Consider the following 20,852-nt stretch of genomic DNA (forward strand, 5'->3'; position numbering starts at 1 on the left):
TGCAGCAACTTGAGCTTCCACATAACAATTAAAGGTGTTATAACGCTCATCTACCACAACCCATTATATTGAACAGATAACCAAATAAGTAAGACTAGCTCACACAGTTATTAGCACTCATACAGCAAATTAATAGAGAAAATTAAGCATTTGGCTTATTGACAGATATTTACCACACAGTCTACTTAGTCTAAAATTAGAAATGCTTATTACTGCATACATTATCTTTATTGTTGAGGTTGCAATCAATAAAATCATAAATCTTTCTCTTCTTAGGGCATGGCCATAAGATGAATTAAACCAATAAGGACCTTTTCATTGCTTTCACTGTGATTTGGATGGGGGAACAGGGAGTTTGTCTGAAGAATTACTTCATAGAAAAGTGCAAGCGTTTGGGGCTGAGATGGTTGTCACAATCCCTCTTACTCCTACGAGACACTTAAAAGACCGTTTGTCAGACGACGGCTTTCTGATTTGTTGGGATCTCTCTTCTGTGGCACCTATTGGCTTTCAAAAAGCTTGTGTCAGCAGGCCAAATGCACCTAATAACTAATACATGAAGCAGCATTTCCCTCCAGATGAGTTAAATATTTACTGCAGAGTTAGTCTTGTCTCATGCTTGCAAACTCATCAGTGTTTAACCCCATGACCATGCAAACTAAGCTCATTTACCCTAATGGATGTTCACAGGCTTTCATCCACTGGGTCACCCTGGAAGGTCAGTGGCTTGAAACTTCAGTCTTATAAAGCATTTCCACACTTTGTGGGGTCCCTGTTCGTTGGTGGTTGTTGTACCACCTCACACTACAGGTACACCTTGCGGCAGACCACCATATGACCCAAACAGAATATAGGCAAGGGAGATTCCTCTATCCCAGTCCTTCACTACAGAAATACCTCATTCTGTATCATCACCAGGTAACAGGACTCGCTCCTGTGCAGGGAGATGCCATCCTCTTCCAAAATCCTTGTTCACAGCCAGGTGGATTAGCGTCTCCATGCCACTCGCTCTCCTACCTGGCTGCAGGCTTACTGTAGTGTTCAAAAGCTCCTGAAGTTGTTTCAAAGAGAAGAGTGAAAGCCAGAGATAGGGATAAATGCTTTTTATGACACAGTAAAAGCAATGTATAGTTAGCATTTCAGAGTGGCATAAAGTAATAATGCTTCTCTAGCAAACCTTCTTACACATCCTGCTTTTTAGTAGGCAGTGCACAATGTTTTGTGCTAAGTTTAAATAAATCCTGCCAAATTTATGCCGCAATTTCATAAAGTAGCCAAATATCTGTGGGGAACAGACTGGCACGATTAAATAGTCGGTGATTATGAGCTAAATACAATCTGAACTGAGGAACCAAGAAATTACTTGGGCAGTGCATTAGCCCACTGTGGTGTCTCATCTCCTTGCACTGCTCTGCTAAGGTGAATGAGAATAATGCACTTGACGCTTCGTGTCTGTGCGTAGCATACACCACAAACGCCAAGTATTCATAAACCTTAAGCCACCATCTATCTGTCTATCTCTCCTTTGTGCTCTCCACCTAATCAAACTATTGCATGTGTTCATAAAGAATAATTAGGGAGAAGACCAGTTAGGTGCACAATGGGAATGTTTCCTGCCCTTAAACTGCCAATTTAGTCAGTGGGGTAGCAAAGGGGAGTGCTGTTGGACCATCCTGTAATTTGCGGAGGTGGTTTGTCATTCCCTAAGGGCTAAGCACTGGCACAGAACCAAATATTTGGAGAGAAAGCTTATTTCTAGATGGATTCCCTTAGTCCCTGTCCTTGTATGAGGGAATATTCGGTGGAAGTTGCGTCCAACATTACAAGCATAAAATCAGCCAACAGTTGTTGCACATCTTCTGTGGTATCTTACTGACATTTCTGAGGCCCAGACATTGACACAGTCATTTTTAGGCCAAAAATTCTGCTGATGTCAGAGAAGCTTCTAATATAAGACGAGCAAGCTGTATCTATTGTGGAGGGACATTTACCTGCATCTCCTATTAAAATGAAATACAGCAGTGCCTGACTTATTCAGGAGCACGTGTAATGGGAGAAAGAACATTGGGATCCCACCTGTACAGGAGCTGTGCAGAGACACAGGCAGGAGCACGCTGGGGTGCTTTGATTAGCCACTGCTGCTCTTCCTAATCAGTGTCAATATTCTCTTTTTCTTTTTTTTTTTTCTTTTTTGCCAGAAGGAGGAACGTGTGAAGTTATAGCAGCACACAGATGCTGTAATAAGAATCGAATTGAGGAAAGATCACAAACAGTAAAATGCTCCTGTCTACCTGGGAAAGTGGCTGGGACTACAAGAAACAGACCTTCCTGTGTTGATGGCAAGTAGCTCCTCCTGTATATATGTCTGTTTGTGTATCATCCAGTAAATAGCTTTAATTCTATAGGTTATGCATAGGAACTTTGTTGTTTTCTATTTAACAAAACAGAAAAATCTATGAGCACAAGCATACTTTTACACCACCTTGCCTGCTCGTTTTGTGCACGGTTCTGTGCACATGGGTCATGTTAAGATTTACTCACACAAAGAAGAGTATAGCATTCAGTACAGGTGCTTAGATAAGTAGAACAGATTCTGTGGCAGGATCAAGCCCTTAATAAATAACTGGACAAAATTATCCCTTGTGTCACTTCACAGGACAGCCCCCCCAATGCCACATTAGTTTTGATTCATAAATATCTCAAAAGACAACAGCCATTCTTTTTTATACAATTAGCCATTTGAAATGTCAGCAGCAGAAAAGATACATAAAATGAACCCTGTGGTCTCGTCCGGTAACAAACATTACAGAAAGCTTGAAAAAGATCTTCGTCTTTTGAAATCACTGTGCTGGTTTTCATCACAGGGATTTTTTTGCTGAAGGAAGAACACCATGTCATTTGTGCCTGAGTTTTATAGCAGGTCTAGATCCACAGGCTGTATTCCTCTCTGGGGCTCCCCTGCCACCACTGCAAGGTGAAACCATGAAGCAGTCGTGGAGAAAGATGTGGCTTGGAAGTGCTTATCAAAATATGAGTTGTATAAGAAGATGGGGAGTAGTGGTCTTAATCCCATTAGTTACCCTTTCCAAACAAACCACTTCGTGTTGCAGAATCCCTCTGTGCAGCAGCTTTGTGAAATGGAGTATCTCATAGAAGTACCCCACTACTCTCTGTGATAAACATCTGATGCCATTGTTTGTACCACCCCACTGCCCAAAGGTGCTTCAGGGAGCCAAATATTGTTTTGGTTAGAGTCGAGGTGGGCACTACCTGGGGCTCTCCTCATCCTTCCTGTGGCTGGATGTCTGACATGGTGGTATGGCTGCAGATTTTGGAAGCACCCAATGTTTCCTCTTTGGGTTTGGCATTCAGGACCCCCATGTGAGTGACAGGGAGGAGCCTTTGTGAAATACAGTTTCTTCTGGACACCTTTCTTCAATCACCTACTGCAAAGGCACTAGAAAGGGAGCAGGGACTGTTCCAACTGTAGCCCAAAGTTTGACAGCAGTATTGCTGGTTTGCTTATTCAAGGCTAAAAAGATGAGAGACTGGGGGTGTCTTGGAGGGGTGAGAACCTCATGTCTTCTCAGTGAGTATTCATGGTGCGTACATATCCAGTTTATATATTCAAGATAGAAAGAAAATGTTTTATTTTTTCAAATTTTTAAATTACAAGGCAGTAATTCATAGCTTGTTACACTGGGAATGTGATTCAGCTTCTGGACTCATGACTAAAAACATGCTATGAAAGCACCTTTGAATAATTACACTTTAATCCACAATCTGTCATTCTGCTACTGCTTAAGTACCCTGATAAAAAGAACCTTTTCTTTTTTCTGTTAAGCACACTCATAAAACCGTAGGTGAAACCTACAGCTGGTCTTAACCAAAGATCAGCTGTACAAGCCTTGAAGAATTTCAAGTTCTCCAGCAGGTCATGAAAAACAGAGGCAGCAGAGAGACACCATTAATTCAGATCTCATAATTCTGTTCAGAGAAGAGAAGCTCAAAGAATCCTATGTTAAGAAAAAAAGTCGGGTGCAGGTGTGGACTGGAGCCTAATTGCTCTGTCAGGATTATAATAAAAAGAAATGTTATTGTCTGGAATTTTGGAAGGAGTAAGGATAAAACAATGGCTAATATAAAAGTGCAAAGCTAGTCCCATTGAAGTCACTGGTAAGACTCACTGACTTCAAAGCCAGCAAACGTGAACTACAAAGGAATGTCTTCCCGTTTCAAGTGTGGTAGTTGTAGTCAGCCCATAGCTTCTTTTGTAGATGGCTGGTGAGCAGTTCAAAAGCCCAATATGCTGCTCGTAATAATTAATAGAAGGGGCATTTTTCTTTGGCCTTTGTTTTATCTCAGGCTTTGCTTTGTGACTTTTGGCATACTGACCTGTTTTAAGTCAAAACTTTGACCTATTTAGTGGTTCTGTTCTTGCTAAGGCAAACTCTCAAAACTACCCATGGGAGTCCCATTGACATCAGTACTTTAACTCACACAAAGATTTGGGATTTGCTGTTTCTTTTGTACATGACAACGTTTCAAAAGGTCATCTGCAACTTTTTACCTTCTATATTGAAAGGATTAAAACTGTTTAATCTCACGCTGGTTATACACTGTATACGATTTCAGGCCATAATCTGTCATGAAGAAAGCTTGCTTGGAACTATTAATTAAAAATCCATGGGTGTTCAGGTACAGCAGTATACTCACAGCCAAACAAACTGATCACCTTTGAGAGGTGACAGGACTGGAGATCCCGTATTAGCATTCCCATCTGTGCTTGATTAATTCCTTGAGTCATCTCCACCTATCTAATTGTGCGTATAAAACTAGGTGAACTGCAGTCTTTCCCTGTTCCTACCATTGGCCAAACTGTGACTTAATTGGATCAGAATCAAGCTTTTGCTGATTCTCCATCCAAATTCATCAGAAAACACCTTATCAAGGCTGATACTTTGACAATTTGTGTTCATGTTACAGAAGAGAGATGGCATTGCCTTCCACTCCTACCAGCCATTGCTCCAGGACACAACTGGGCTGCCTCCGTGAGACTGTGTGGAGAGCTAGCTTTGTTTTCTGTTAAAGAGAGAATACAATTATACATAGGAGTCAGTTTAATTTTTTTTAATAAGTAACAGGGATGATAAATGGTCCTGTTGTCCTCTTGCAGTGAAATCTCACCATAGGTAGCATACCGTCATAGCATGTAGGACACACATATGCAATCCTCCTCCTGAATGAGCCGAAATTCAGGCTGAGTATGTATAATTTGTGTTTGAAGGGCAGGAAGTTGCCATGTATTCCCAAGCAGTGCTTCCTGCCAAGTCCAACAAACTTTTTCACTGTGGCCTCATCTTAAAAAAGTATGGAGAGGCCAGGCTGTGGCAATCTCTGAAGTTATAAATTATTCCTTGCCGATCACTCAGTAGACACTGTCCTAAAACCTGCCTCAATCACCAATGAATTATGAAGTAGCAACAGAGAGAGCAAAACAAAAGCCAAATCTTGTCATGAAACAGAGACGCTGGTTTCTGTTTCTTTGCCTCTTCAATTGTTCATTTACTTTCATGATTCCCTCCACTGCTTCAAGGTCTTTTTCTTTTTTTTTTGAAGGATGGTTTGAATGCTCCCTTCCCTCTCTACAATCTATCTTGTGTGTCACTTGGCCGTAGCACATACCATGGGCATCACTCTGTTCAGCTCTGTCATGGCTCTTATTATTTTCTCCATTTGCCCAAATAACTCTCCCAATTGCATTTACTTCATTCGTGTTACAGCAGCTTGAAAGGGTCCCTTTTCTTTTTAGGAAAGCAGTGTCGAGCATGTCCAGGAAGTCCCCAGCCCTCTGCCCCTACAGCACAGGGGCGCTTAGAGGGTTCCTAACCTACCCCACAGCAGTGCTCTTGGACATGGCATGTGCATCAGCTGTCTGGAGGTACCAGAGCAAGCTCCTGCTACACCACCCTGCCCACACACTTCAGAGTCGGCCAGGGCCAGGCCAAGGCTTGGGTTTGCAGCTCAGACAAACGTGCAGGCCCTCTAGCTTCACACTCGGATGGAGCTGCTCTTTCTCATTTTCCCATTACTGCAGGCCATTTTTGCGTGGTGTGCAGGTTATTTCTGCCAGGGTTTCTTAGCCATGCTTCCAAATGCACATCTTCCCTCCCCACTATGCTTACAAACAGCTTGTCTTCCTCATTTCAGAAGCCCATGAGTTTTCCCCCTCCTGCAGTAGACTCATTGGCTTATGCTCAGGTGTGAGCACGAAGAGGTGGGATTTGTCTCCTTGTGGGCTGTCGCATGGCTGCCACAGTGTCTGCTGCATGCTGAGGTTGTATTCCTTCATTAACTGATTTCTTCTGGTGCTGGGATTATCAGAGAGATGGTCCCAGTAATGTCCTCTGCTTCTTTACAGCAAGTCCTCTTGCACCTCCCTCATAGGGTCAGTGGGCAGATGACAGTTGTCCTTTGAGGTGCCAAGCCCACATCTGTTAGAAAATCTGTTCACCTCTGTGAATAAAGATTGGTCGGTGGCCCCAAAATGTTAGCTGTTTTTTTTTTCTTAAGTGAATTTTCTTTTCTTCCACATAAAACTAAAAGAATACACTAAAACCAAAAAGGAAAAAAAAAAAAAAACAACAAAACTTTTTTTTTTTTAACTAGATATGGGGTTTTTAAGGAGTTTTTCACCATTCTCAGTACATCTTTCAGACTGAGACCAGGATTTCTTTTGTTTTCCATTCATAACGTGGAAGTAGTCTTAATCTTGTTCATTACTTCATCAGATCTTTCTTTTCCTGCCCTATGTTCCTTACCAGTATGAAACACACTGAGTATAGTGAAGTCCTAAAATGTGACTTTTGAATACCTTTAAAATTGCTATAGGAACCTTTTCTAGATGTATTCAGCATATTCTCAAAATATTTAAATATTATTGAGGGGCTTATATTCACAATACCTCCACAAAAGCTGGTTTTGTTTTGCTTTTGCTTTCTTACAACCCAAGACACTTTCTTCAAATAAATGGTTGCAGACTGCTCCAGTTTTGGGGGTTCTACCACATCTTGGCATCATACGAGGTTTCATAACATCATAATAGCTTTGTTGTGACAGTATCAAATGTAACGGCTATAGCAGCACTGACATATTTGAGTCAGGACCGTAATGTCCACCTCTCCTTCTTCATCGACCTAATCTTCATGCAAAATTGATGTCACTTTTCTGAATTTTATTCTGCAGCATGAATAAAGTTGGCTGTGTGAGCTAGAGAGTAGCAATGAGCAAGTGGCAGCAGTGCATTGATTAATGCATTTACGTCTTTTTGGTTTGTTTTGTTTTTTATGGCTTGTCTACCCATGACTTGCAGTTTTCTCAGGCTGCTTCATTAGCAAAACAGTCTTTTGCCCACTTCATTTATTTTACTTTGTTTGTTTGTTTTGTTGGTTTGGTATTTCTTTAAGCAGTTTGTTGTAGTACTGAGTGTGCACAACACAAATGTTTGATTGGACATGGGAGTCACCACCTTTTCTACAGTCTAGTTGAAAACACATGAAAATTCTCCTATTGTAAGTTTCCCATCCCCTGTAAGGATACACACTTTTGCTTTCTACTGCACTTTGCAGCAGCTGCTCACATTCCTTCCAGGACACCAGTAAACAGGACTGGTCACAAACAGCCGGGGAAGGAGGTGGGGACAGAGGCCAAGTGAGCCTGTGGGGTTACTGAGTAAATATTAACTGAAAAGCTCTGGTAATTTTCTCTCAGCTTTAATACTTCATATGATTGCTATAAAAATGTAATAGGAATATAAGATATTTATAATTTTAATACTGTCCCATCTATACTGTGAATAATGTGCTTTATACCATATCATTTACAGTGGGATTGAACCATTTTGTACAGTCAGTAGGTGGTTATGTCCCTGTGTTCTGTGAGGCATTTGAATAACACGTAATTTGTTCATCTATGCTGAAGTTTACTGTGTTATGGTTAATGATTCTCTCAGACACACATTATTTTAATGCTTGAGTTTTTTGTTCCCTGCTGTTCGATCTTCTTCCAGTCTTTTTTAAACTCTTTCAGAGGCAAGCTCAGTAGTTCTTGCACAATTATCTGTGAAATTTGTTGGACCACAGAATATGGAATAACAGGAAAACATCTGCACCGGCTTTTGAAATCAGTCACAAAGGGACTTTCATGCAGGTTGCTCATGTTGCCAGTGCTTTTAGGAAATGAGGTTGTTTTAACCTTGGTCAGAACCAACAAGGAAACAGGAAGGTGCTACTAAAATACTGTGCAGTATCTCTCCTTCTAAATTATTCCTGTAAGAAAGGTCTCTGCAGCAATCTGAGATGATCTGATTCCATGTTGTCTGCAAGTCAGGATTTGAAGCATTAGCTCTCAGGCAGCAGGACTAGTGTTTTAACTCTCCATGGCCTGCGGTTGTCCTAATTTATACCAGTCAAGCATCAGGGGAAAGAGAAATCACTCACTGATACAAAATAATAAAATGAAATTTATCCAGTATTTCCATTTCTTCCAGACTGGCTTTGGATCACATCAAGTTTCAAATCATTCCGTAATACATGAAATGCTAACATGCATGTTACATACTTCAGATTTCTATTAGTTTGAGGATTAACCATCGCTAGCCACCATGTGGCCCTGTGCATTTACATCAGACTTTATCAGGTCAGCGTTAACAAACTAAATACAAGTCTTAATGACCATTGAGAGCACTGTGACTTTTAACGCTGCTCTGGGCCAGCCCCTTGCACTGCACGTTCTTGTTTTGCCATGTGCGTAGTTGGGAGCAGAGTGAGGACAACGTTCCTCAGTCTGCTGTCCTCATGCATGGGGACAACGTGCAGCGACAGGACAAGGGGTGATGGGTTTAAACTTAAAGAGGGGAGATTTAGATTGGATGTAAGGAAAAAATTCTTCCCGGAAAGGGTGGGGAGGCACTGGAACAGGTTGCCCAGAGAAGCTGTGGATGCCCCATCCCGTTAAGTGTGGCCAGGCTGGATTAGGCTTTGAGCAACCTGGTCAAGTGTAAGGTGTCCCTGCCCATGGCAGGAGGGTTGGAATTAGGTGATCTTTAAGGTCCCTTCCAACCCAAACCATTCGATGATTCTACGATTCATCAGCACTTGTTCATTTGGTGGCGTTTGCCCGCCTTTCTCTCACCCAGAGCCTGCAAATGAAAACGTCATACCTGCTGTATCAGTCCTTAGGCAGGCAGTAAGTGCAGCCACACTGTTGGCATGATCTAATTTATTTTATTTTTTAAATTATGGATAAGATGCCTTCTGATGAGTGGGCATTCATAATTCAAGAGCACTGTGTTCCTGCAGTACAGAGGTGTAGCTTATCCCCTCGCAGGTCCCTGAGCTGGTGCTCAGCCTGTGCATCCTCTGACGGCCCCTGTGCCACTCCAGCTCACACAGGCTGAGAGATGGGCACCAGAAATACAGAAACCTCCTGGCTCTCCCCAGTTTGAGTGCAGGATTCGAGCCCTGTAGACTCAAATGAAAGACTCCTATTGACTTTGGGTCAGGTCCTTAGTAAACGCTTTGTTAGATATAATCCTGTATCTATCAGCACTTACATCAAGTGAAAACAGTTCACAGTCACAAAGCCAATAGTTTTCTATTTATCTAATGTGTACTTCAGGTGGTATCACCAGAAAGTCTTTTTTTTTTCCCCCATTCTGTGAAAATACTTTCAATCAATTCTTATTTCTTGAAGAAAGGGGGAAAAATGTTTTTTGAAATCCAAGGAGTCAGCTTCTCATCCCTCTAACTGTGCTTCGGCCTAGATAAGGAGAGATCTCAGGGTCCCATATTATTAATGCACTGTCTATATGAATAACGAGCAGGCATGGTGAATTATTCCACACTTCTGGGAAAATCTATAGTCCTGTCCTTCTGCAGCACCACTGGAACTGAGCAGGAGACTCAGGGTTGGTTTTTTTTTTGATTTGGTGAATTCAGATTACTTCATTTGTAAGAAGGAAAAAAATGTGTCTTTTCTCCCACCCATTTAGTAAACCCAGAAAAAATTCACAGCATATCCAGTGCGCTATTAAAAAATAGAGAGAGAGAGAGAAGCCTAAGTGTGTACTGAAATATTTCAAGACTTTGCTTTTGTCCAGAAACACATCTTCTTGAAACGCCCTTGCAACCACCCTGAAACTGTAGCCAGATCCTGAGAGGTTCTGACTTCAGGGGGAGCAAAAGCAAACCTGGCAGTGAGGACGCAGAGTAATTAGTTCATTTACCAAGGCACAGCAGCTCTCATTACCAGTCTGCCTTATGATCCGCAGGGCAGAGGCTGAACGGAGCGGAGGGGAGGTATGTGCCTGACCCTGCTGATGGTGGGTGAGCTTTTGTGTCACAGCACGGTACCTTTTCCCGAACCCAGCCCATCAGCGAGCAACCTGGGGAGAGCAGAGAGGCCATACAGCCCCTGAACCAGTATATGTACAACCATATATGTGTAAGCACACATGTAAATATGTAAATCTGTGCACGGAGTCATCCTGCCACAGGCACTACATCAAAATACCCAGTGTTGTCCAGACCCATATGGACGTTTCCAGAGGTACACGGAGGGGAGGATAGCCAGGGGTCAGATTTTCAGCCAACCTGAGCCAAAGCCCACAGCAAGGGCTCCTGAGCTGGGTGCTTCCCCATCTCTCAGCGGGGGCTGCATTGTTAGTGCGGCATGCAAACATCAACCGGGCATTAGGGAGAAGCAGACAGATGATGATGTCTTTCTGGTGTGAAGATGGTGCAGCTAATGAGATCGTCCGACTGTGGGTTTACGTGAGTACATCTTCATCTCAGCTATCATTTACCTCCCTACCTGTGCCTTATATTTCTTTCTTTTCCAACTGACATTGCGGTTTCCTGCATAGCAAAGCAACCACACTTTTAATATCAAGCCCATAGAACAGCTGACTAATCCACCCCTGATGAAGTGCAGAGAGCTCACTTAAATCCCAATTTCTGCAGAAAAAAACATTTTCTTTTTCTACTTAAGAGGGTAAAAAAGCCATAAGTCATGGCACTATCTCCATCTGCATGAGGGATGGTCATTTTTCCAGGCTCCAGCTGACAGGTTTCAGTGCCGACACAGAGGGAGCAGAGCCCTCGCAGCCAAACAAGGTGCACAGGCAGCGGCCTTACAGTGAAATTAGAGAATGGCACGGCAATGTAGCAGTGTGAAGACACACAGGAACATATAATTACTTCTCCTTAATACACAGGAAAGTAACCTTTCTCTAAAATATTTCAATAAGCCCGCTAGAGGCTAAATGGAAAAACAGTAGGAATTTTCTCCTCTTATTGGTAGCATTAAGTGTTAATAACAGGACTGGAGAGAGCCTGGGGAAGGGGTTTTGAAGGCAGGGAGCACAGGTACAGAGGGCAGCTGGCCATGCTGGCGCAACAGGCACTGCAGGGAAAAAGAAGTACAAGTTGGGTAGGAAAAGAGAGCCTAAAGTCGGGAAAATTCCCTTTGTTGGGGTGAAGCTGCAGGCAGGGCCATGCAGGCAAGCCCTGGGAGTTCAGGCAGCATAAGGATCAGGCATGCTGCTTGGCCAGGCACTCAGAACAACCAGGAGAAGGGTGTTTTGCAGCTTTTGGATACACGGATCTACCTCGGGGAGCCTGGATTAGCCCAGAAGAGGGGCAGCAGCCCCCTGCGAGCTATCTGCAAATCTGCAGATGGTAGATGTAGGGGGAAAAAATCTTCAGTGCTGCTAAGGAAAGCTTCTCTCACAAGCAGGCATGCAGCAATGCTGAGGGAGAGATTTCCAAATGTCAGGAACTACATGGAAAAAGCCTCTCCAGGAGGAGAACTCAAGGCTGGGGTGAGCAGCACCGTGACAAAGCCGAAAAAGCAGTTTGGGGGGGAGCACAGAAGTAGCTGAGAAGAGGAAGAGTTGGAGATCTAGGAGGAACTGGTGTGTAAGACCCTTGATGTTTGCATATCCATCACAGTTACCACAAGGTATGGAGTCCAGTCTGAAGCTGCCCTACATGGCAGCAGCAAGAGAAAGAGCTTTGCCACTATTTCCTGCATTTGCGTGGAGCGATGCTGCCAGCTGATACAGAGCATGTCATGTCTCAGGAGTAAAAATTTTACACCTCTACACCATGCCTTTAAACAGCCATTGGGTTTATCTGTGTCTTGTGTGACAAAGGACATGCGTGTGGTGTACGTACAACACTCGGTGCATTCAGGAAGCAGTTTGACACCCAAAGACAGAAGTTTTCAGCCAATGTAAAATGGCTCTTGAAATCCAGAGAGCCCTGCTAGTTTGTGCCAAATGAGGGCACGGTTTGTTGAGTCTGGGAAAATGAACAGAACCGTGACTGGTTATTAATCCCTGCTCACAGTCTGTAGGGGATATGTGGGACCAGCATTCAGCTCATCAGTGGCCAAGAGGAGCTTGGAGAAACGTTAAGGTTGGGTTAGCATCTCTGCTGTTCCCCCTCACACCAAATCTTTGCAGTAATTCGGAGATAATCTATCTCTGCCAGGAAGGACTACATTACTAAATGGCTAATTCTGCATAAGATCACGTCATATGTCATGTCTACATCAGATCCTGTATTTTCAGTGCAGCAGGGCTGTGAAATGCTGCTTGTCTACCGGTGTCTCTAATATCGTATAGAAAATACGTGAGCAGGGTATTGCAGAGCATGAAGGCTTTTTCTTTCAAACCTACCTTCTATCTATAAACATGGACCTAGTTCACAAGGCTTGAATGTGGTTTGTGGGAGTAGGATTTAAACACAAAAGAAGTGAATGATTAAGTAAAAATGGAAAATGTTTCTACATAGTGTGCTGTCTTTAAATTAAAAGAGGAGAACCTGAAGGTATTACACACTGAAATTTTAAAGAGACAATGACCAAATCTTGTAAGAAGAATACACATTGTTAATCCTTTTATTGATGGACTGAGTTCAAACAAGAGTCAGTAATTTAGCCCTGGGATCGTCTGTTGTGTTGAACTACATGAATTAATCTGGCAACTGCAACTAGAGGCAGACAACTCAACAAGTGTTTAATTGATTTCAGGGAATTGATTATCCATAAAAATGATCACAGACACATTTCTGGTTCCTTCTCTCAGAATACAGCTAGGTAGCTGTAGGGCCCAACCCCCTCAGCAGTTTGTCAGCCCTTTGTCTGTTCTGGGTGATTTTCATGTTTTAACGGGGCAGAATTGCCTTACACCTAGGAATCAGGTAAGTACATGGCAAGTGAGGGGTTTATTTCAAATCTTGGACTTTGTGCTGAGGAAGTTCACCGTTCAGCACGTACATAGTCTGCGGATTTTGGAAAAGGTCTCTAAAGGTAGGTGTCAGAAAGCAGTTTACTAATCCAGTATCTCAAAGAAAATGTTATTTTTTGGGTGCTGTTTCCACGGACCATTCTGTTTACTACAATAACTGCTCACGGTTAAGAAAGCACAAGTGCTGATGTAGTATGGCAGAATTCAATAATATTCCAAAAGTGCTGCCTCTCCCTTTTGAAACTATCATGCAGAAGACGGTGGTGTGGAAAGGAGCTGTGCTCTACAATTTAAGCATTCTGCCCTGTGTCATTAGTACATAAAACCTACTCTGCAGGCAGATGGATTGTTTTAATATGTGGTCTTGTGTAATCATTCCCTTTTGATGACGATTCCTAGGCAGCAAGCATACAGCAGAGTTTTCAAGATGCATGTGCATAGTCGGTACATGGTTTTCTTATCTTCCTAATGCCCCCAGAGCCCTCAAGCAGCAAGGTGAAACATCAGCACAAACCATCACTCAGGAATGAAATTGAGAAGCAAATGACACTGTCCTAACTGAGGACAATGGCAAATCTCCCATTAACTCAAATGAGAGTAGAAAACATATCTATGTATTGCTTTTAATATTACAAAATGCCCTCTCCTTTTGCTTCAGACCCCTTCACGAAATACCATGAAATGCAATTGTATGTAATGTATTTATGCAAATATCAAATGAACTCTTATTTCCTTTGGAAATTTCCTTTCCTCCTCTTGAAAATCACTAACTGGATGAACGCATATTAAAACAAGAGCACCTGTAGTCCCTGTTAAATAAAAAGATAAAGGCCATTAGTACAGCAAACACTTGTGTCACATTAGTGAGATTGTTATCCAGAGACACAGATACCTATTGCTCTGAGCAGGATGGGGGAAAGGAGGGTGACCACTGCTTTGAACGATGCACAGGAATGAAGCACAGGAGAAAATCCATATAGTTCTTGACAGGTTGCGTTTCCTCTGGGATTCCGCTCGGTAGCAAAGGCCCGGCCTCATTGTTGCACTGATGCTATTCGTTTCTCGTTTGTCTGTGTATTGTGATGAATTTGGTTCATCCGAATGTCAGGCGGGAAATCAGGCGAGGCGTTTGTGGCAGAGCTGGAAAAGCGTAATGTTTCTTTGTAACACAGTGACGGGTCCTTTCCCGGGATGGATGTGCAGTTCTATCAAGAGAAAAGAGTTGAAGGGCAGAAAAGAGGAAGGAGTATGTATCTGGTGTCAGATCAGTGTGTGAACACCAGGAATGGAGAAAGGCTAAGAAATCCATGAAAGATTTAATAGATATAAACTCCCCATTCTTAAATGTAGGTTGGAAATGACAGACCAATCCTAATGCTTCATCCCAGTAGGAATGCCAGCTAGTTTTGCAGACTTCCCGTGTATTTGGCTTTTGAAATTAGTATTATTTGATAAAATAACACTGCAGCGTACTGGTGAACGGTGGAGGTACCGTAGATCGACCCGAGTTGAGGAAAAGAGCTGTAGAGCAGAGTCATACGAATTCATTCATGTGTTAGAGACACAACCAACTGCATATATGCTTTGTCTTTAATAGGGCAAGAATTGATTCAATCTGGCAAAAAAGAAAATCTTACAGCAAACAAATCACATTAGGATTCAGGCAGCCGCATTTCGTACCAACTAAAGGGTAAAGGCTGGGGGAGAGGGTTGTGTGATGCTTTTTGAAATGCAATTTTTGAAAACAAAAATGTTTTGTCAGTGTTGTGAATTTATTAATAAAAGAAGGAGGAAAAAAAATTGCCAAGCAGATACATGGGAAAGTTTCATCCCATTTTGAAGTCTTTAGTTACAGTTCGACTTTATTTGAGACAGTAAGTTTTTATTGTTTGAATGACCAACACTGATATCTTTTTCAGTCCATTTATTTGAAATAACATGCTAAAAAATCAGTTTTAGCAGTGGAACCAATTAATTCTCCATTGCAAGTATTGACTTAGATTTTTTTTAATCCATTTTGTTTGTCGGAGATGGCAGTGCTGGACTTCCCTGGATGAGCAGTAATGAGGGAGTATTGCAGAATCTATTTCTACTACTCCTTTGAAACACTGCTTCTAAGTTCTGTGTGGTCATTGCAAAAAAAATGGCATTTTCAACCACGAATTAAGTAAATTATAGCCTTGCTGTCTGGCTTGCATTCTTCAAATGACCCCTGGTGCCCACAAGCAGGGATTCTAGCGAAACGTATCAGTTCGAGTTTGCAGATTTCCCAGCTGAGTTCGCTCGTTAAAACACGGCAGGATGGAAACTATGATCAGAAATGGCCTGTGATTACAGTGGACGTGGCCTAAACGTATTGTGTGTAGTCAAGTTTAGTAAATAAAATGAAAGGGGGAGGTTTTGAATTTCCTAACATACAAATGTAATTATATACCACCCAGGTCTGTGTTTTACTGTTGCTGTTTGCTGGCACTGAAAAGCTTTTGAAAGCTGATACAATTTCCCAATAAAAGGAATAAATTGACAGACCAGGTTAGAAACTTATGCTCCAGAGGTAGCAATCCTTACGCAAAGGCCTTTAGTGAAAACTCCTGCAAGCGTGCACTGTATTGAATCAGTGTCTTTCTGAAATAATCAGGAACGCTTATTTGTAGCAAGCTTTGGGTTAGACCCTTTCCCTGTGAACCACTTGCATTTTAAACTCGTTATTTATGGTAAGCGTAGCCACACTCTTCATGCATTTTGCATATTCAGTTTTCAAGCCAAAATATGGGAGCTGCATTAGCTTCAGTGCTCCCAGCAGGTAATCAGCCTCCCGCAGCAGCAAACCTTATGTCACCAACAGTAATAGGCTGAAATAGTCGGAGCCTCATAAGGACTGTGCCTGCCCAGTTCCTATTAAAATTAATGGAGACTGGGCATCCATTCCCTCTAGGCGGCTTTGAAAATACCAGCCAAAATATAGTTGTAAGTATTAACCTTTAGGAAAGTTAGTGTTGGCAGCCTCCCACTGCTCTGTACTAGTTTCCAAAATCCGTCGCTCTGATTAGGCATGAGCCCTGCACGAGAGCCTCCAGCTCCGTTTGGTGGGACCAGGTCCTTCGAGGCTGTGGTGGGGAGCAGCTCTGGGCAGTTTGCACCTTCAGAAGGTTTGGCCTGAGGGGTCAGAAGGCAAACTGTGAGGCTGCTCTCCCTCTTGTACCAGGAGCAGCCTCAACTGATGAGCATGGTGGAGTGTTTTCCTGGTCTTCAAGAGGTGAGGAAGCCGGTTCCATAAAGGTCAGTAGAGGTGGTGTAAAAAGGCTACCCTGACTCTGAATATAATGTGGTTATGGAAGTCTGGGCCAGAAACATGAAAAGTATTGCAGCCTAACTGTTAAAATAAACATATTTGATATAGAAAAACCCGCCTGTGAATGCTTTTATATATTAAACCCCGTAAGGAACTTCTGCCCTGCTGATTTAACTTTCTTTAATTAGAGTTTTTCTCCCTTTCCTTTCTGTATTTGTAAAGAAAAATAGTCTGGCATTTGAAAAGAAGAAGGGGATTAGAATCATTTATTATTGGATTACTCTTAAACCAATAGAAATAGCAATAGAAATTCATGTTTTTAAACAACCTCCAGGTCTCAGGTCTAATCCATACAGATGATGTCCTGTGAGGAAGTCGCGTTACAGGAATAAATTGGCTGTGGTTTAGACTGAGGGATTTCCACCCAGCTAATAAACTCTGAGTAGTGCATCCCTGAAATGTTACCACAGTAGCTGGAGAACAAACTGTCCCCTTTTAATACATTTTCACCAAATAGTTTTAAAATAGCCAACGTGTAATCGACACACTCAGACAGCAGATTGTTCATGGGCACAAAACACAACTCCAAATAAATTGCGAACTGTGAAGCACTTGCAGGGCTCTGCTTTACATAGTATGAGATAAGAAGCAAATGTAACACACTGGTCTCTATTACTGAGTGCTGCTAAAAATACAAAGTGGTGATAAATGTGCTCTTTCAATTTCAACAGTGCATGATTAGTAGAAATCCTGTAAGGACTACCCGGATCTTAATGACCTGTTACACTGCGTCTTCACCACCATTGTAAAAGCCAACTCTGTGGGCATCTATGCCATTTTAGGAAGTACTAACTGCATTTTGCTGAATTTTGCTGCATTTTTATTCTGGTGTTCTTTTTTTTTTTTCCTTTTCCATCCTAACTACAACTGTCTGATAGTCGTGGACCTGGAGAAAATGTGTAGCCAGGAACATGAGCAGTGCTGGCAGATCTCAGAAGCAAAAGGGCCAGCCAGAGCCCTTCCTGGCTCTGCTGAGTACACAGGTTTTGAGCAGAATTATGGGCAAGGCTTACTGCAGTATCCCTGTGCTCAGGGTATGGATCGTGTGCTTGTTCTGCTAGCATTTCCTGAAATACTAGGTTTTGCTAAATGTAGCTTTCTGTAGAATACAAATCAGCTACGTTAGTGTAGTGTCCTGCTTGTACAACATATTTCGGTGATGTCTACCCTTGTATTTGCTCGCTTCATGGCATACTATGATTTGTCAAAGAATGTAGATGCTGTTGTTCTCTACCACATTTTTCATCCCAAAATGACAGGTGCCTGGAATTATTACAGTATTATTTTTGTTTGGGGTTTTTTTTTTTTTTTTCACCAAGGAAACAACACCGTAGATGTTGAGGGGTTCTTGCCAGGAGTTTTGCAGTGACCTAGGGGGTTATACTTTCACTCTGAAGTCTAACAAGGAACTGCAATCTATTAGTTTATGCTGCCAAACAAGGTAGGCATCCAGCAAGGGCAAGAGCACAGGCTTTGTATAGTGAAAAAAAGAAAAATTGGTCTGTGGGCAACACAGGAGTGAAGAGAGGCTACACTGTAGAGGGGGAGCAGACTTGCTGTGTTAGGTAACATAGAATACAGTAAATAACCTCAAACATTTTGATTTTTTTCTCTTTCTTATAAACCTTAAAAAGTGTGGAGTAACTAAATAGATTAAAACCGTACACTGGATCACTGTTACTGTATCTGTGAAGGATAATACCATATAGCATGGGGGGCAGACACACAGGGTCCTCTTCTACACTCAGCCTGGGGAAACCCTAAAGTAAGAGGAAAAATTCTTACAGCCTGCTTTCCATTCCCATCCAAAAATCCTCTTCCTTCCAATTTCTCTTTGGTGTCAAAATAAATGAAAATGTTTCACAGTGATTAATGGTGTGCTGGCTACACAGTGAGTGCTGGTAGGGAGGGATACAGCTGATCAGCGGAGAGGATATTTTCAGAAAACCTCATCATATTTTGTTTTGACTTTATGCTGACATGTTGAATTTTGGCAAAAAAAGTGATGAAATTCAGCCAGTTCCATAGGCATGCGTGTGTGCACATAGGCACACTCCGGGAGAGAGTCACTCGATGATTCTGCTCCTGGAAAGAGATACCTCTGCAGAGAAATGCTCCGTTGCTTGACACATGCTGAACTCCTGGTCGTTATTTGCACTTAGATTGTTCACTTTGAGGTTTATGTCAGCAGGACAGGACAGCAGGAGCATCCTGTGGTCCGCAAGGCCAACCCAACGTTGTGGCACTGTGGGAGCCGGCAGCTACAGGTTGTTTGATGGGAGGTGGAGGCTTACCCACCCCTCATCCTACCTCTGTGCACCTCCTCCTTGCCACCTTTGAGAATAAAAGGAGGTGCCGAATGCCACCCCACCCCTGTTTCCTTTAGAAAATTGGCTTAGTTGTTTTAAAAAGTGCTTACAAGGTTTTGGAGGGAGGTCCAAAAATCTGCGCCCTAATGCAAACCAGCTGAAAACAACTTCTAGGCTTTGACAGAGTTGTTCTACATAAAGTCCATACTGTGTTTATTCACCTGGAGACTTTAACTATTATGTACAAAAACAAACAACTACAGCACAATGTTGTTTCTTCTACTACCATTGATCTTTAGATTCAGACTTCAATTTTGCCCTGTAGATTAAGGGTGGTTTCTTTGTACTGCTGTGTATGTGAGATATTTAAAACTTGCTTGAGATTTCGATTTCCAGAGGGTTCTGCAAGGCAGAGGTTGTAGCTTATCTAATGTTTTGACAAACTCCAAGCTTTGTGTTGTAAAAGTCAATTTAGTTTTAAGCTGTTGTTTTCACCACTACAGTGAATAACCCAATTTCATTTATTTTTTTATTTTTATGTATTTTCTTCTTTAAAAGTTAGTTGTTTGTTATTATTATAATTTTAACGAAAGGGACGCTGGAGGAGCCAAGCCTTGCTGGAATAGATTGTTATCCAGTGTAACGTATTGATCAGGTCAGGCAGTAAATTAACAGGAGCAGAACACCATTAAATTTTGAACTTAATTGCATTCTACTCTTAATTTCTATTGGATATAATCAATAGGTGTCAGAGCAAAGTTAAAAGAGTTATTTAGCAAGCCTCTATTTCCTGCAGCATAATGGAAAACTACTGTTTCATCCTCTGGTTGATGCAAATAATTTGCAGTTCAAGTGTGGCCACTTAAGCATATTATCAAAGACTCACTTTTGGTTCTGTCTTGATTAATCTTTATCCCTTCCAGAAAGAAATGTGATTTAGTGATGCAATCTGTTTTGGTTTAGCTGCCCCTTTGGTCTTTGCACTTACACTGGTGTTGCAGCAACGCTGATTCCCTCCAGGATCTCCCCAGCCTGTATTCCTGTTTCTAGCCAAGCACACACAGAGTGTCTTGGGGGGGAAATTCTCAGGCTGGTATCTTTTAATATCATTTTCCAAGGAAATGCAATGTTACAGCCAGTGGAAATGAGGACTGCAGCCGTAGTCTCGTCTCTCCTTGGTTGTACTACCTTGTTTGGGCAAGTTGCACATCTCATTTTCCCTGCCTGCAAAACACTGATGTAATCAATTGCCTTCACCAAGGTCTAGTGTCAAGCTGATGGGCTGTACACTCTTCTAGGACTCCCTGTGCTGATGATATACCTTGTTCTGTTCTCCAGCCCACTGTTCAGTGTGTTATACCTCGTGTCTCACATTTCCCCCTATTGTAATATTTTAGATACTTATTTTTTTTTACTTGCTATTCAATTTAAGTATTGCTTATCCTGCTGTAACCTAAAACCAGTTCCTTATAAATCAATTTCTCAGTGCTATTATTATATTTACACCCCTTTCCATTACCTAGTCTTTTGCTAATACAGTGCTGCAAAGGAGAGGAAACGCCATGTTTCAGTGGCCCCCTGCCAAAACTTTATGCCCAGTATCACTGCCCTGTGGAATCACAGGGACATTAAAAAGCCATTGAATGGAGGATAGACATCTGATGCAAATTAGGGGATTATCACAACTTTGGTGGTCCTTGGAAGCTGTATTACTGAAGCAGCAGGCGCAATAAAACATGCCAAGGCAATCACACCTCATATTTTACAACAGCGTCAGTTCTGTGCCAGTGGTGCTCTTCCATATTTATAACTTTATATTGGCATAAGGCAATTCACATTCAAGCTAATGGGAGTTTTCCAGGAGTGTTGATTCAGGTTC

The 20,852-nt window shown here is 42.1% G+C and overlaps 1 protein-coding gene across 1 annotated transcript in view; it reads left to right on the forward strand.

Moving 5' to 3' along the window:
- Positions 1 to 2,155: 2,155 nt before the first annotated feature.
- The window catches only part of LOC104506236 (protein FAM19A1), a gene marked incomplete at its 5' end in the record, with an annotated part of 44,696 nt that continues 25,999 nt past the window's right edge, over positions 2,156 to 20,852 (forward strand). Inside the window, one exon of the mRNA XM_010147128.1 lies at positions 2,156 to 2,339. Within this exon, the coding sequence (XP_010145430.1) occupies positions 2,156 to 2,339 (184 nt within the window). The remainder of the gene's footprint in view (positions 2,340 to 20,852) is intronic.

The sequence above is a fragment of the Eurypyga helias genome, unplaced genomic scaffold (genome assembly GCF_000690775.1).
Source record: "Eurypyga helias isolate BGI_N326 unplaced genomic scaffold, ASM69077v1 scaffold4910, whole genome shotgun sequence".
In the NCBI taxonomy this organism is placed as follows: Eukaryota; Metazoa; Chordata; class Aves; order Eurypygiformes; family Eurypygidae; genus Eurypyga; species Eurypyga helias.